This window comes from Crocodylus siamensis, chromosome 2 (genome assembly GCF_052110815.1).
Source record: "Crocodylus siamensis isolate JL-2025a chromosome 2, ASM5211081v1, whole genome shotgun sequence".
Classification (NCBI taxonomy): Eukaryota; Metazoa; Chordata; order Crocodylia; family Crocodylidae; genus Crocodylus; species Crocodylus siamensis.
The window spans coordinates 49,532,357-49,546,810 of NC_143396.1; the positions used below are offsets into that span (position 1 = coordinate 49,532,357).

Here is a 14,454-nt window from a genome sequence, read left to right on the forward strand (position 1 = left end):
TAATGTTTATTAAGAAACAAAAGAAAACCAAAAACCTCTTCTGTGTTTGCTATCCACAGTATATGAGAACCAGAAAACAAAATGAGGTAGGAACTAAATATAAACAAAAGGAAATAAATTACTCACTTTCATTGTCAGAGCCAAGAGAAATCTACCAATGGACACTATAAATAGTGATAAGTAAATTTAGAATTTATATGTCTTAAGGCCATTTTTATTGTATGTGATTTTTTTTTTTAATCTTGCTGGGTGTTTTAATATTCTGTGGGGTGGGGGGAGGTCCCAATTCTGCCACTGATTATGTTTGTGCTGCACCCTCTGAACTAATTAAGGTTGAGCCCATATAACAAACTAGCCAGTTGCCCATTGACTTCCCCAACCTCTGTCTGCTCCTCAGTGCAGCTTTGGAATCATGGTGGCACTCCTCCGCACTTGGAGCACTTTGATTGGCTGTTTCCATCAGCCAATCAAAGTGCAAATAAAGTGTTATGGACAGACAGACTGACTTAGGCTTTGATAATATTAGAATAGTAAACATTTAACATTATTTTAGGAATGGATAGACAGAAAATAATAATTCTCCACATATTCTAGTTCTACATATGCTGTTTTAAAAAAAAGCTAAGCATGCTATACCAGTTTCTGTTAGACAGTCATCTTCTGCAGAACATATGCATATCTGTTTTATTTCGTGGTACACTGTGAAGCGGATATAGATGCATAGATGTGTTGTGTATACTATCATCTTTTCATTTGCATATATTTATACTCAACTTCCATATTGGTATTTAGTCCTAAATTTGAATTACTATAGGTAGTAGTTGGAGAGTCTAGTAAGAAAATGTCTACCAAAGGTGTTCACACTGTTAATAATCTCTAGTAGTTTAAGTTATTTTCAGTCACATAAAATGTGCCTTCAAGTCAGTAACAATACAGTTGTTACCACTTATAGAGGTTAGTTCGACATGTAAGTAACATTTTGGAAGGATATCTGGAGAGCATAGAGCATTGGATACAAAGACTTGGAATCTTGCAAAGGTTATAGATGTTAGTACTGGTTAAAAGAAAAAACAATCAGCCCTGGCATGCTTAGAAACATAAAATGGGAATTGGTACTGTAACCACATAAAGGAAATCTCATTACTGTATGAAATATCGTTGTAGTAACTGTGGATTTTTTGGGAAAAGCTAGAAGCTATAATCATGTAGTGTGTCCACAGGATAGCCTGGATGAAACAGTCTCAGATTCAACTGATTCCACGTTTGCCTAAAAAAATAAATAAGCTGTCTACTTTAGTCATCATTTCAATTAATGTTTTTATGCTCTGAACTTCCATTATTGACACTCCATTTATCATTGTCTACTTCCTCAAAATGGCTTCTCTTGCTGTTTTGGAATGTGCATAAAATTAGAGGAAACCAGATACATATGACACCAGCGAGGCAAATTGTGACACATAAAGAGAACCTATTCCTGCAATGTAAGGACAATGAGTCAAAGGAAGAAGAGCAGGTGAAAATGCCTGATATTCAGAGCGATGACCTGACTAAACAGAAAACTCAAAGTAACCTTTCTCAGCAGCAAGAGTCTCCAATGTTTATGAAAGCCTCTATAACGCAAGCTGGTTTGGAGACATGGGACAGACTGAAAATGTCAGGAGAGAACAGGTATGTTCTTTTCTATGGGTTGAATAGCAGCATGGAAAATACGTTAATTTTATTTGAGTCTCTCGTATCTTGAATATGCCATTGTTTCAACCTGTGTTTTCAGGTAGTGTTGAAAATTCAAAAACAGATATGTATATGCAGAATTAGGGAAAGCACTTAACCAAAGGTGTGTTTATACAGGGAAATGTTTGAAAATAAGCCAGAGTGTGCATTTAAAGAGCTGTAGTTCTGCTGTATTAGGTCCTTGTGTGAACAATCAGAGTAAAGAATAAGAAAATGCCTTTTTGGTAGTTTGGAAATAGATTGATCTGAAGTAGGCTAAGGTAAACTGCCCAAAGACACTAAGTATGTGCATAGGGAAGAAGAGCAATTCTTGTGGAATTTCCTTATGTAGACAAGCTCTAACACATGCAGGCAATTCAGGATGCAAATAGCAAGCGATATGAATGCCTCACTTGCCTACTTCGGAGCAGGCTGTAGGATCGTGGGAAAGTAGGGCAGAAAGGAACCTCACAATTTTCTAATGGAATGTACTTGCCTGTGCAGACATTTTTTTCATAGATTAAACTAGTTATTGTGAGATTTCAGTCCTAATTAGGCCACCGAACAAATTGTTCTTTGGTGGCAGAGATAACAGTAGAGTCTTGTACTACTGATTGTCAAATACTAGAGGTATGCTTCAAAGTAGACATCCAGGCCAAACGTAGACATCCAAACGTATGCTGTGGTCAAGGTCTGAATATGATGTGCCTCATATCTTGGCAGTGTAAGAGTGATGTCGTAGCCATGATGGTTTAGAAATTATGCGAGAGGCAAAGATTTCTTTAGGGTGATGTATTTTATTGGACCAGATATGTAGTTGGGATAGAGTTAAGCAAACTGAGGAAGAATGCCTTACATATGTAAGCTTACCTAACTTTATTTCAACTATGTAGTTGGTCCAATAAAAGAGATCACGCTATGAAATCCTTGCCTCTGTCATACTTGCTATCTCATTCACAAGATTTTAACTTTTTCCAAATTGAAACTATGAAAGCCTGTCTAAGCAATATTCTAGATTCCACTGAGAACTCATACTTTTACAGCAAGATTGGGATTCTGATGGTATGGACACATGCTATGTTTGTAGTGCTACTAAGACCCTAGTGCTAGCAAAAAGTGAGTATGCGGACATTCATTCCATTTGTAGCATCACAACAATGGTGGATCTGCCACAAAAATGTTCCGGGTGTCTCTTGGGGGGGGGGGGGGGGGGCTGCAAAGGATTAACCCCTATCATGCTCTGGCTGGAGAGTGAACCTTTGCGAAAACTTTGTAGCTCTCTAACCATGGGGCTGAGCTGTGTGAACACCCCCTTTAGCACTACAAATGACCATGTGTTCATAACCTCAGTTTCAATTTAATCTCCATGTTAGTGTCTACTCTAAAATTTGACAAAATGTATAGTCCATGTTCTATCCCTTGCCTCTGTTCCCTGTGTTTCAGGGTAACATGTTGGCAGTAGTGTAACAAGGGGTGGGTGAGCAGGTGTGAGGAGATGCACAACTGAGGGCCACCATTGCTGCCAGTCTACATCCACTGCCGCAGCTACTGTAGCTGCCCAGGGTACAGAAACTGCTTATTATGTCTCTGCTTTTGGATGGATGTTTTGAAGAGAAGAGCAGCCCCTGTTTCCATATACAAAGCAGCCATTATGTGGTCATCTACTATATAGTGACTCTACGCCGGGGTGGGCAAAATGTGGCCTGGGAGCAGATGTGGCCCACCAGACCATTCTATCTGGCCCGTGGGGCCCCTAAAATTTTAGAAAATTAATATTAATCTGCCCTGGGCTGCCTGTCATGTGGTCCTTGATGGCTTGCCAAAAATCGGTAAGTGGCCCTCTGCCCAAAATAATTGCCTGCCTCTGCTCTACTCTATATAGTAGTTAGGTGGACATAGTTAACCAAGTGCAACCATAGCTTGTTCATTGGAAGAGCTGTGTGTGTGTGTGTATCATAAACTGCACTTCGACATGCTCCCCAAAGTTTTCTTGAAAGAGTGATAATACCTGTTGCCTTCCAGCTACTCTCACTGGACAAGGCACTGCTTTAATCTACATAGAATAACACTGATGCTTCTGAAGTGAACTTCGGTTCATGAAAGCTTGTGCTCTATACAAGTGTCTTATTTAGTTAGTCCATAAAAGTGAATATCTACCCTGCCTTCTCATTGGTACTCCTGACATGCACTAAGATATCTGTACTTCCTTGAGTTAAAAATGTAAGTCTTTGTCTTGTTGGTGAAGTGTTTGCAGTGGTCTTGGTTTTTGTTTGTCTTTCTAATTTCCTTTGATTCTTTTGTTTCTGATGATGACTAGTAAAGAAGACCTTGTATGTCCCCCTGATCCTGAGTCATCAGCTAAAATTGCAGCAGAAACAGTTGTTCATGATGATTTTGCTACCTGCAAAGCCAGAGCTTACAAAAAGGCTTCTAGCCCTAAGCAGAGGTTTGTGCACTTTGGGCCAGTGACTGAGATTGATCAACAGAAATGGGAGAAGCTCAGCATTGCTAGAGCTGCAGCCAGTGATGAAACAGAAGAGGAAACTGGGAGGGAAAGTGCTAAAACTGAGATTTGCACTGAATCATCTCCATCAGCTACAGTCTGCAACCAGAAGTCCATTGGACATACTGCTGAAGTATCTAGGCCACAAAATGATCCCAGGTATTTTGTGTTATTTAGGAAACAGATTATTGAGTGTGAGATGAAGCCTCTAGTCACAGGATGCTGACTTGCATGGGGTACATTGCAGAATGTAGTTAAGAGCTTATCTATGCAAATCATCTTGTTCAGTATTTATCTGATGCCTTCATAGTATCTAAGAGAGTAAAGATCATGCATAGCAATGTTGTGCAAGTTTATTTTGAAAACTCACACTGGAATTTCTGATTAGTAGTTGAATCACTAGTTCCACTGCGTATCTTAGCTGTTAGCCAATCTTCTGTTTTCTTGCATTCCATGAGCTTTGCGTAGTATGGTACTTGTGCATCTGAAGTCATAGAGCAACTCTCGCTTAAGTTTCTGGCAATACGGATTATTTTTCTTTTTCTCTTGAAGACTGCCAGTTAAATTATTTTCATTTCAGAAATCTTTTGAAGCATGCATATTAAAATTCAAGCTGTAGTGATACTCAGACCTTTGTTTGTTTGTTTGTTTCTGGCATTAAACTAGAAAAGATTTATAATGTTGATATATCAAAAGTATTAACCAGAACTTACATTTTGCTTTATTTTTGCCTTTAGATTATCTAACCCTTGAGTCTGTTGTCATAGCAACTGTTGCTAGTTGATATAATTAGCACATTATTCAGCTATGTTTAGATATTTGTAAACGTTTGGAAAAAGATATCAAAACAAAATGCATCTCTCTTTACCTCTTTCTTCTGTTTCATTTTATCTGATAATGTTTTTATTGTTCCTCTTCCCCCTACTCTCAATCTCATTTTTACTAGTGAGGTAGCAAAGTCAGGTACAGATGAATATTGCAGCGGAACCCCGTCATCTGTCTCAGCTGCTTGTGTCGTCCCTCAGAAGCAAACTCTATGCAGATTGAGTGAAAGGCATGAAAGCAATGAGGAAGAGCTTGATGGGAGTTTGCCAGAAACTGAGAGAGATGATATGATGGTTAGAAGGATGGGAGCTTTTCAGAGGCATTCTAGGCCAATTCGTATGCATAGTCCTCCCACATCAGTGGGTCATCACTCGGTGCAGCAGCAAAAGGAGGTAGCTCATAAGAAAGATTTGAAGACTCTGCAGAAAGCAGAAAGGTCAGAGAATGAAAGCCAGCAATGTGAGCTTTGCGCCTGCTTTGTGTGTAGTGCTAAGTGGGTCAGTCTGTAACATCGCCTTACTTAAAAACAAAAAAAAAGCCTGAAAGATGCATTTTACTCATTCTAATATTCAAGCAGCATGTGTTCAGTTCATGAAATTACTTACCAGAGTGTATCCTATGACCATGAAACAGCTTGTTTCTTTCATGATACATAAGAATCTTGACTTGTTAATTGCCATTTAGCATGAACATGGTCTTTCATCTCTGGGGGGTTTTTTTTGCAGTCCATATCTTTCCTCCATATTTTATGCAGGCTTCTGAATGAGGAATTACTTGCATACAAGTAAAGGCTGCATAAAAATATAACCCCTTGCCTGCTTAAAAGTACAACATGTATTGTGCTATTCAACATAGAAGCCTCTTGTACGCAGTTCCTGTTCTGCTGCTGCTGCTACACATGTTAGTTTTCCATCATTTTTTAATTGTTTTCTAAATAATAGTGCCCAAAATTGCCTCAGCAGCAGTTTGCCCTTGAATTACACAACTGAACATTGTCATGGAACACTTTCACCTGTCTCTATGGGCTGTACTGTAACAAGAGAAGAGAGCCATGTGAAGCTGAAATATCATGATCCTATTAGTGGTGGAACAGAACACAAAGTGAAATTTCCAGACCCCGAGAAAGATGACATGATGGCCAGAAGAACAGGGGCTTTTCTAAAGCATACCGGACCAAGTGCTAACCAGTTCCTTCCAGTTCCATTTTCAAAGCAGCAGAATAGCCAGGGCACAACTAAGGAAACTGTAAAGACTGAAAAGAAAGTGAAGAGGTAAGCAAGTCCATTCTGTACTGCTAGTTTCTTTCCTCCTTGTACTTGCACGTTGGAGGTAGGTCTCACAGTTGGCATCTGACACATGTTTATCATACGATTTCCCCAGGTTCATTAGATAGGATTTATTAGAAAAAGAAAAGAAATGGAAAGAACAGAAAGCCTTTTATGTTAACTCCCTTTGCCTGAAAACTTACCTTATAGGTTGACTGTTCTTATATTTACCCAGTGTCCTTGAATTTTCCTTGAAAGGAACTGGAACTGTCTGTCAAGTCCAGTGTGGTGATTGCTGTAATCTAGGAGTGTAGTATAGATCAGGGCTGTCCAACTGGTGGCCTTTAGGCTGCATGCAGCCCACAAGGTGTTAATTAATGGTTCCTCCAGGTTCTTCCTTCCCCTCCTTCTCCCCCCACTCCCATCACTACAGGTGCAACAGTAGCTGGGGTCTCTGGGCTGCACTTCCCTTCCTCAAGTTTCTTCCTCCGAAGCTGTACAGCGCAGTGAAACCCTTGGTGCAGGCAGAGCCTGTGGCTCAGTTTGCTTGCACAATGCAGTGCAGCAGGGCACGCATGCAGTACTTAGGGGGCGGGGGAGCCCACGTAGTGTGCAGGGGAGCTGTTGTGCAGTGCACAGGGTGTGGCAGGCTGTAGCTTTTATTGGTGTGCCAGCACAGTGTTAAGCCCCTGGATGGCCCTGGTATAAATTGTTTGGAAATAACAGTCTAATGATGGCCATCATTTGGAACTGGAGCACTAGAATCTGGGGAATTAAGAGAGTAAAAATAATAATTAATAAGTATTTCTCAACCTCAGCTCTCTCCCTGGTAAGGCAAGACCTCTCCTGACTCCAGGTGGGCTAGCTGGTTTATCTGCTTTGTAATTTTCTTGCGGTTTTGACTGGCTCTTGGAAGCAAATATTCTTTTTCCCGTGCTTGTTGCTGTAATGTTGGAGTTGTGTGGATCTTTGGAATTTCAGAACAGTGCACTCTACCCCTGGGGAGGGGAGACAACTTTCCAGGGACTCCCTGAATATCTCTCCCCTTGCTCCCCTTAGCTTCCAAACTTTTGTCCTCTTCCGTAAAGTCAAACAGCACCATCGTTAGTTAACTACATAACGGGTTGCACATCCCTGGCTTGTTACTGGTTCACTGCTTGTCTAACCTACCCCATGCAGTAGTTTCTCTCTCTAAAAGGGACTACTAGTTTCTTCTGTTCCTATCCTGGTTCCAAGGTTTCTGGGCAAGGAGTCAGGAGGCTCTGTAGTAGCCATTTTAATGATGGCTTTTTTGGTAGAGAAACTAGAGGTACAGACAAGGATTTTGAAAACCAGGTGGACAAATGAGGTGGGGGGAGTTAGAAAGGCTGTGGGTAGAGTTGGGGGGTTCAGTAATAGCTGTCTCCAGTTAAATTACAATTAATTACTTAAGCACATTTTGGGAAAGTTTTTTTAGGTGCTAGGGAATTAGGAAAGAGATTACTGTGTCCACTGATTAGGGAAGGATGGATAATAAATGAGATGGCTTGGTATCAGGTACCAAAGAGAAGAGGTTCTAGGTTTGGCTCTCCTGTAATCGGGATTGAAGCCTAATCAAGATTGGAGAAGTGGCTCCAAATGGGCAAAGCTACATGGAAAGGATGGAGACTGGACGGTAGTTTTTTTTCTGCTGCCTAATCAAGTGTGACCCAAAACTGAATTCTGAAGGGGTTTGCAGTTCAGCTCCTGGGCAGTGGTAAAAAAGTAGAGCTTGCTCATGAAAAAGGAAGAATAAGTATACAAGAGAAGAAAAAATCACTGCATCAGTAGATGGATCCCATTTCCCAAGTCCTGTCCCCATGTACTGCAAACTTTGTTAGAAGAAGAAAAGTTTGTTTGTTGCCAGGAGGGGGGTGAGTGAGGTGGCTGCATTGGTGTGCCAAACCCAGCACACTTTGCAGCCCTTCCATGCAACTGGAGTCCCAGGGCTGGCAGGAGATGCTGGGAGCTGGGCAGGGAGCAGGTACATGAAGGATTAGCAGCCCTTTCCTGCACCTGCTCCTTGCCCTGCCCTCCATACCCAGGGTCCACCTCTGGCCCCAAGACTCCACTTGCACCTCACCCTCATTCTCTGCCATAGTCTGAGGGGTAGCATGCTTCATCTTGCTTTACAAAATCCTAGATCTGCCCCTACTGTTTGCAGTGGGACTGTGTAGTGGTTTGAGACCAGAAGAACTGAAGCTAAAATAGATTACATCTTCTGGCTAGAGCAGAAGAACTGAAAAAGAAACAATTAAATATCTAAATTGAATTGTTTATGCCCTTAACTCCTTAGTTTGCAGATGTGTACCTACTTGTTACTTTCTAGTCCGACACATGCAAAATACAGCCTGCAGGCCATTCTATCTGGCCCACAGGGCTCCTCTGAAAAACAATTATTAATAGGCCTGTGGCTTCCTCTCTGAAAGCTGGCAGAAAGCAGGCTGGGAGTGTGTACGGCCCCCACCACCACGGAATACACCACCTGCAGTGGTGGGAGCTCCATGTGCTGGCGCAGAGCCAACCTGGTCTGGCTTAAAGGTGTGTGCCAGCAGGCCAGGCCAGCTTGGTGCCACCACGTGCAGCTTCCAGGATTCAGCCAGAGCCATGTGCTGCCAAGGAGCTCTGCCTGTCGCAGGCCAGGAGCGCCCTGAGGGCCTGTTGCTGCTGCCAGGAACAAGGACTGTGTGTGTGGGGAGGGACATGTGATGGGGGGCCCACACCTACCCATACACATCCTCACACCTACCCTCCCCGCAAGCCCCACATTCACGCCCTTCCAAAGACCCCACCACAAACCCCACACCCTCCACACACACCCACAGCCCCACACCCCTTCACAAACTCCCCTCAAAACCCCACACTCATCCACACCCCTTCACAAATTCTCCCACCGCCCCCACAAATCACACACGCACATAGACACCCCCCATGCACAGTATACAATAGTAAGACTTTGTTTTGAGCTATTATGCAATTAACTCTATATATACTATGCAAACACAGGGAAATTGGGACACAAATATTTTTTTAAATAAAATTAAAATGTGTTATAGTAGATGTTTGATTTTTAGTATATGATTTTGGTTTTTTCTGCTTCCAGGATGGCAACCCCCCTCCCAAAAGGAATATTCCCAGGGGAAGGGGGGGCTTCAGGTGGCAAAGTTTAGGAGTTAGGGGTAAGACTTCCAGTCCCAAGATGGTGATCGGGGGTGGGGCTTCTGTCAAGGGGCAGGGCTACCCTTGTGGCCTTCAACTGCTCACAAAAAGTTGTTAAGCGACTCTCCCACTGAAATAATTGCCCACTCCTGTTCTAGTCCATTACCAAGTTTACTGGTGCATATAACTGTAGGTATGTACAATGTTTTGTAATTATAAACTAAAATTTAAATTACTTAGCACCACTGCTGGCTCATTCAAACCTGAAAAATGTCCACAAGTCTGTGCTAACAACCCTCAAAGATCTTCAATCCAATGTCAACTCATAGAAGAACGAGAAAAACACAGCCTTCCTAATACAGGACAAGGTGATACGACTACGACAGACTGTATTCTTACTTGGGTATATCCAAGTCAAACCTCACAATTTTAGGAGGGTCCCAAGAAAAAACAACCAAGAAGCATTCTCATTCAAAGAGGAACATCTACAAATGTGAGCTCCTTACCATGTGAATTGCAGCTTATTCAGTGCCGCTATCTCCAATTTAATGTTTTGGTTTTGTAGTTTAGGTTTTGAAATTACGTGGCTTCTTTTAGTGTGGATTGCAAACACTGTATGTCAATATGTATACTCTGGAAACAAATAAAATAGTTACAAGTGATGCACCGATTTCTTTTCTAGTGCTAAAGGAAGAAAATGTTTAACCACAGAAAATATAAAATGTGAAATTGAATTAAGAAAACAGTGGCTGAGCTTCTCTTGAGTTCCAAAAAAAAAGGAAGATACTGGAATGTCTGACATCTTTAGAGATGTAGCTCTTGCTTTTTCATGAATAGAAGCTGAAACTGCTAAGGATTCTGAACTGTTTTGAATGTTCTTTTATGATAAATCCCACAATCCAAATGTATCAGTTGCAGAAGTATTCATTTTTGTGAAAAGTGCTCTCTCATACACTAGGATGACCTATTTTGTTATAAAAGAGTGGAAGTCTTATGGTCTGTTTACTTGAATACTTGTTACCTGCTGTCAGTATTGGTGATCCTGAACACTGTATTATGGAATGTTACTCTTGGGTTTGTTTGGGTCGCATTTGTCAAGATGAATCATGTACTTGGCCACCTAATATCATGGTGAATCTAATTAATATAAATCTCATTTGCCTATTTTCTATTGACAATTACTTCCTATGCACAATTTCAGGTTAAGTTTTGTGTTGGGGAGAGAAAACATTTTTACTCTTCTCCATAGTTTAAATTATAAATTATATGTGGTTAAAGTTTTGTTTGGTTTTTTTTACTGTTCTCCATAGTATCATTAAATGTGATTTATATAACCTGAAAAACATGGGTTTTTTTCAGCCTACTTTACTAATAGAAAGGTTGAGGACCAAAGGAAATTGCTTTGGTTCTAATTACAATTGATATATCATGTTTTTACCAACCATCTAATTTTATATTTGGTCTTGTAGATTCGGCCCCAGAACTGCTGTGTCTGATGACGCAGAGTAAGTTGTCTTGTGCTCACAGGGTTGCTTTTAAACAACTTACACTGCATGCTTTCCATATTCTCTACTAATATAATATGCCATTTATGCATCATTATTATTTTGCAGTCTTCTGATAAATATTTCAGATAAAACAGTTAAAGATGGAATGCAATATGCATTTCTATTTCAGCAAATAAATGTTTTGTAAAAATGCATGACACTATATACAGCTGCTGCTTTAGAAAGTTGGTATGCTCTTTTGTTCTTTTACACATGAGTTTGCACAATTTCTAATAAGTCAGTACTCAAGGAATTAGGTTTAGGCTAGATGTTGGGAAGGGGTAGAAATTGAGGAGTGAGCTGTGTAGTTTGAGTGGTAAAAAAAATTAATTCCAAAGTAGTGTTAAATAAATTCATTTATTACCCTCAAATATTAATTGAAAAATTAAGCCCTAAACTACTTATTAGTCGTATCTTAAACCATTTTTTAAAAAATCTCTTTCAAGTGGACCTATTTTAATAAGGTATATAATTGAAGTGTTGGAATTTATGTAACTTGGATAGTTATGCAACAAAAGAAAAATCCTTCATTTTCAAGGTTTAAGTGAAAACAGTATCCCATCTTTTAATAAAAACAACCCCCCCACACACATATTTTTACGTATACAGAAATTAACATGACATTTACCCAAATTAAATACTGTTCTTCTGTCTGTAACATCAAGATCTAAACACCACCTAACTTTAAAAACAAATATGTAGTACTGTCATGTATTTATGCTTTGAAGGCATTAAAGGAATGGCAGATTTATAAACTGAATAGTCTCTGAATAATCTGTGACTTGAAAAATTGTGTGATTTTTTTTTCCCTTTAAACTTTGTAGGAAAAAAAAAGTCTCCTTTTGACCTCCATAAATGGGACAATTTTGAAGCCACAGCAAATTTCTACTCTATGCAGGAAGAAGGGTAAAAATGCAGGTGTCCTAAAAAGCTTTATTTAACATAGGTTTAATATGATCATGTTACTTAGGAATAGCAATGAAATGAATGAACTATGTTATCTATTTCAGATATATGCTGATAAAAACTTTATATGGCAGCAGCATCCATTCAGGGAATGCCATATTTTATAGAAACAGGTTTTTGCCAATTTTATTTTTAAGAATTCTTATAAATTTAATTATGTCCCTTCCAACTGAAAGCTACAGGTCTTTTAAAACAAGTACAAGATAGGTCTCAGACGGAAAAGAAATAAAATCCTATGCATCCAAAAACAGCCTAAAAGCACTTTTGTATACATAAAAATGCAGCCTTTAAATTTCTCTGTCTTGGGACCTTTTTTCTCTTTCCCAGGGGTAAATTAGAATTCCAGCTTCCAATGGCAGAAAATCACCTGTACCACTTACAGTAGTCACTGAATGTCAGAAGTTTTCCTTGCCATTGACCCCAGATGGCATATTTTCTGTCCTGGACCTCAGGATCTGCAGAATCTTTATCTTGGTGAAAAGGAGGGATCCTTATATCCTCCTCTAGTATTTTGTTTTCTAGAAGCCCTGTACAGAAAACAACCAGTAAATCTATAAAGGTCACTGCTTGCAACTTGTTCTTACCTTCTCTGTGGAGACCTCCTTTGCATGGCAGAAAATCAGTTCCTGCTGATGGGGGCCATGTCTGCGTACCTCCTTGAGAGAGACTGGCAAGGTTTGTAGAGCTTTTGCAGGGGGCCATGGCCAGGGCTAGTGTCTCAGCCTATTGTGAATTTTCTGGACTCTGTGTCAGTTCTTCATCTCATTCTTTGAGCTAAGTGCCAGCATCATTCTCATGATTTTGGTGTGACTATAACGTGGCAATATTAATGGAATCCTGCTCTACTTTAGAAGGAGCTACACAATATGCATCAATCCCACCATACATTGTCCTACTCCAGGTTCTTCCTGGAACCTTTCTTCCTCACCAGGTTTCTTCTGTATGTATAATTTCGCCCACCTCCACCAGGGAAATGTGGGCCCTGTTGTGGGGTGGGATTAGGGAAGATGTGCTTCTTTGTTTCTCTCTTGGTTTCTGATGGCTTGTAGTAATCCTGGAATTGCCTGCATTGATGAGAGAGAGGAAAGGGGACAGAGAACAGTTTGATCTTGCAAACTCTCAAACTGTAAAGAGTAGGATAGCATATTTTCAAAGCAGAGGTGAAAGCCTTTTTATTTTAACTGTCTAGGCATAAAGCAATCAGATTTATGAAGCACCTTGAAAGCTAGTGGGATACCTCTCTGTCTCATTATAGTATTTACATCAATGCTGCTGGCTATATCCAGCCCCAGTTTCGACCTCTCTGCCCTGTAAAAACAGGCTGTTGCACGACAGCCTAATGTTAATTTTGAATTTAGTTTTACCTTGAGCTTGATGGACAAATTACAGTGAGCCGGGCTGTACTTGTTTACTTGAGTTTGACTCTTAGCCCGTTACCTCCTTTAATGTTTGTTTTGTTTTTTGTTTCTTTTTTTTTTTTAAGTCTTAGTGTGTCTATAAAACTATAATGTGGCCACAAAATGAGTATTTTGCATACCAGTTTTATAACAGATACTTTTTTTTCTCTCTCTAAAAGTAGCTATTCACCAGATTCTCATTTAAATGAACGCACAAGTTCTTAGAGCCTGTTTTACTAATCAGATGTAACCTGAGGTACATATTTCAGTTATTTATTATATTTATGGTATGTGTTCAGGCTTCCTTGAATTAAAAATAAAAAGTCCTCTACTTTGTGATAAAATTCATTAAAACAACTCTCAAGAAAATACCATTACTTGAAAATGATGTCAGTCATTTTCCCAAACCAGTAAAAAATGTCTGGTGTCTGGTGTCTGGGGCAAACTCAGGAAGTATAACAGATATGCCAAAAGGGCTGGTCTGTCTATCCATGAATTCCTCACTTCAGAAGGAGTTTGGGCCTCAACCTACAGAATTGCTTTAGAGATGGAAAATTTATTTAAAAAAATACCACCACCATGTACTTCATTTTCATGGTGCAGTGTTCCATTTCTTTGTATTTGTCTTTCTCTACCCCGCTATTTTCTCTCCAGCACACACATGTCTAGCAAACAGGGCTTAATATAGCTTTATTTAACAAATGGAAGACTTGAGCCATCTTTTGCTTGAGAGATTGATATGTTTTTAAACTTGAACTGTTATGAGGAAACCTGCTAATGAGCATTTATAAATGTTGTGGAAAAAATGTCTTTGGACAATAGTCCTTTGTCCCAGTTCCTGTGTTCTGCATTTTTGTCAGGCCAAGAATTTAGACTAGTTGTTGCCCTGTTCCAGAGCAGAGAGGGAAATAAATGGTTCCCCTTATACCTGGTTGGAAGTGTGAAGCTGTCAGCCAGAGCAGAGCAGAGTACTTTGGGATAAGGCTCCTTCAGACTTCTCCCTCCAAAGATATATTTGCATTGCAGGATATGCTTGCCACCCAAGAGGATGACTGACTGAAATG

At 40.0% G+C, this 14,454-nt stretch overlaps 1 protein-coding gene across 9 annotated transcripts in view; it reads left to right on the top strand.

Annotated features, from left to right (window-relative positions):
- The window catches only part of LIMCH1 (LIM and calponin homology domains 1), a 314,049-nt gene that overhangs the window by 245,767 nt on the left and 53,828 nt on the right, over positions 1–14,454 (top strand). For 7 of the 9 annotated variants that reach the window (XM_090035832.1, XM_090035833.1, XM_090035834.1 and 4 more), the window contains 5 exons: positions 1,414–1,668; positions 4,028–4,372; positions 5,160–5,474; positions 5,980–6,309; positions 10,950–10,985. In XM_090035832.1, coding sequence (XP_089891958.1) covers positions 1,414–1,668; positions 4,028–4,372; positions 5,160–5,474; positions 5,980–6,309; positions 10,950–10,985 — 1,281 coding nt within the window. The remainder of the gene's footprint in view (positions 1–1,413; positions 1,669–4,027; positions 4,373–5,159; positions 5,475–5,979; positions 6,310–10,949; positions 10,986–14,454) is intronic. The other 2 variants (XM_090035835.1, XM_090035841.1) reach the window with 2 other exon arrangements.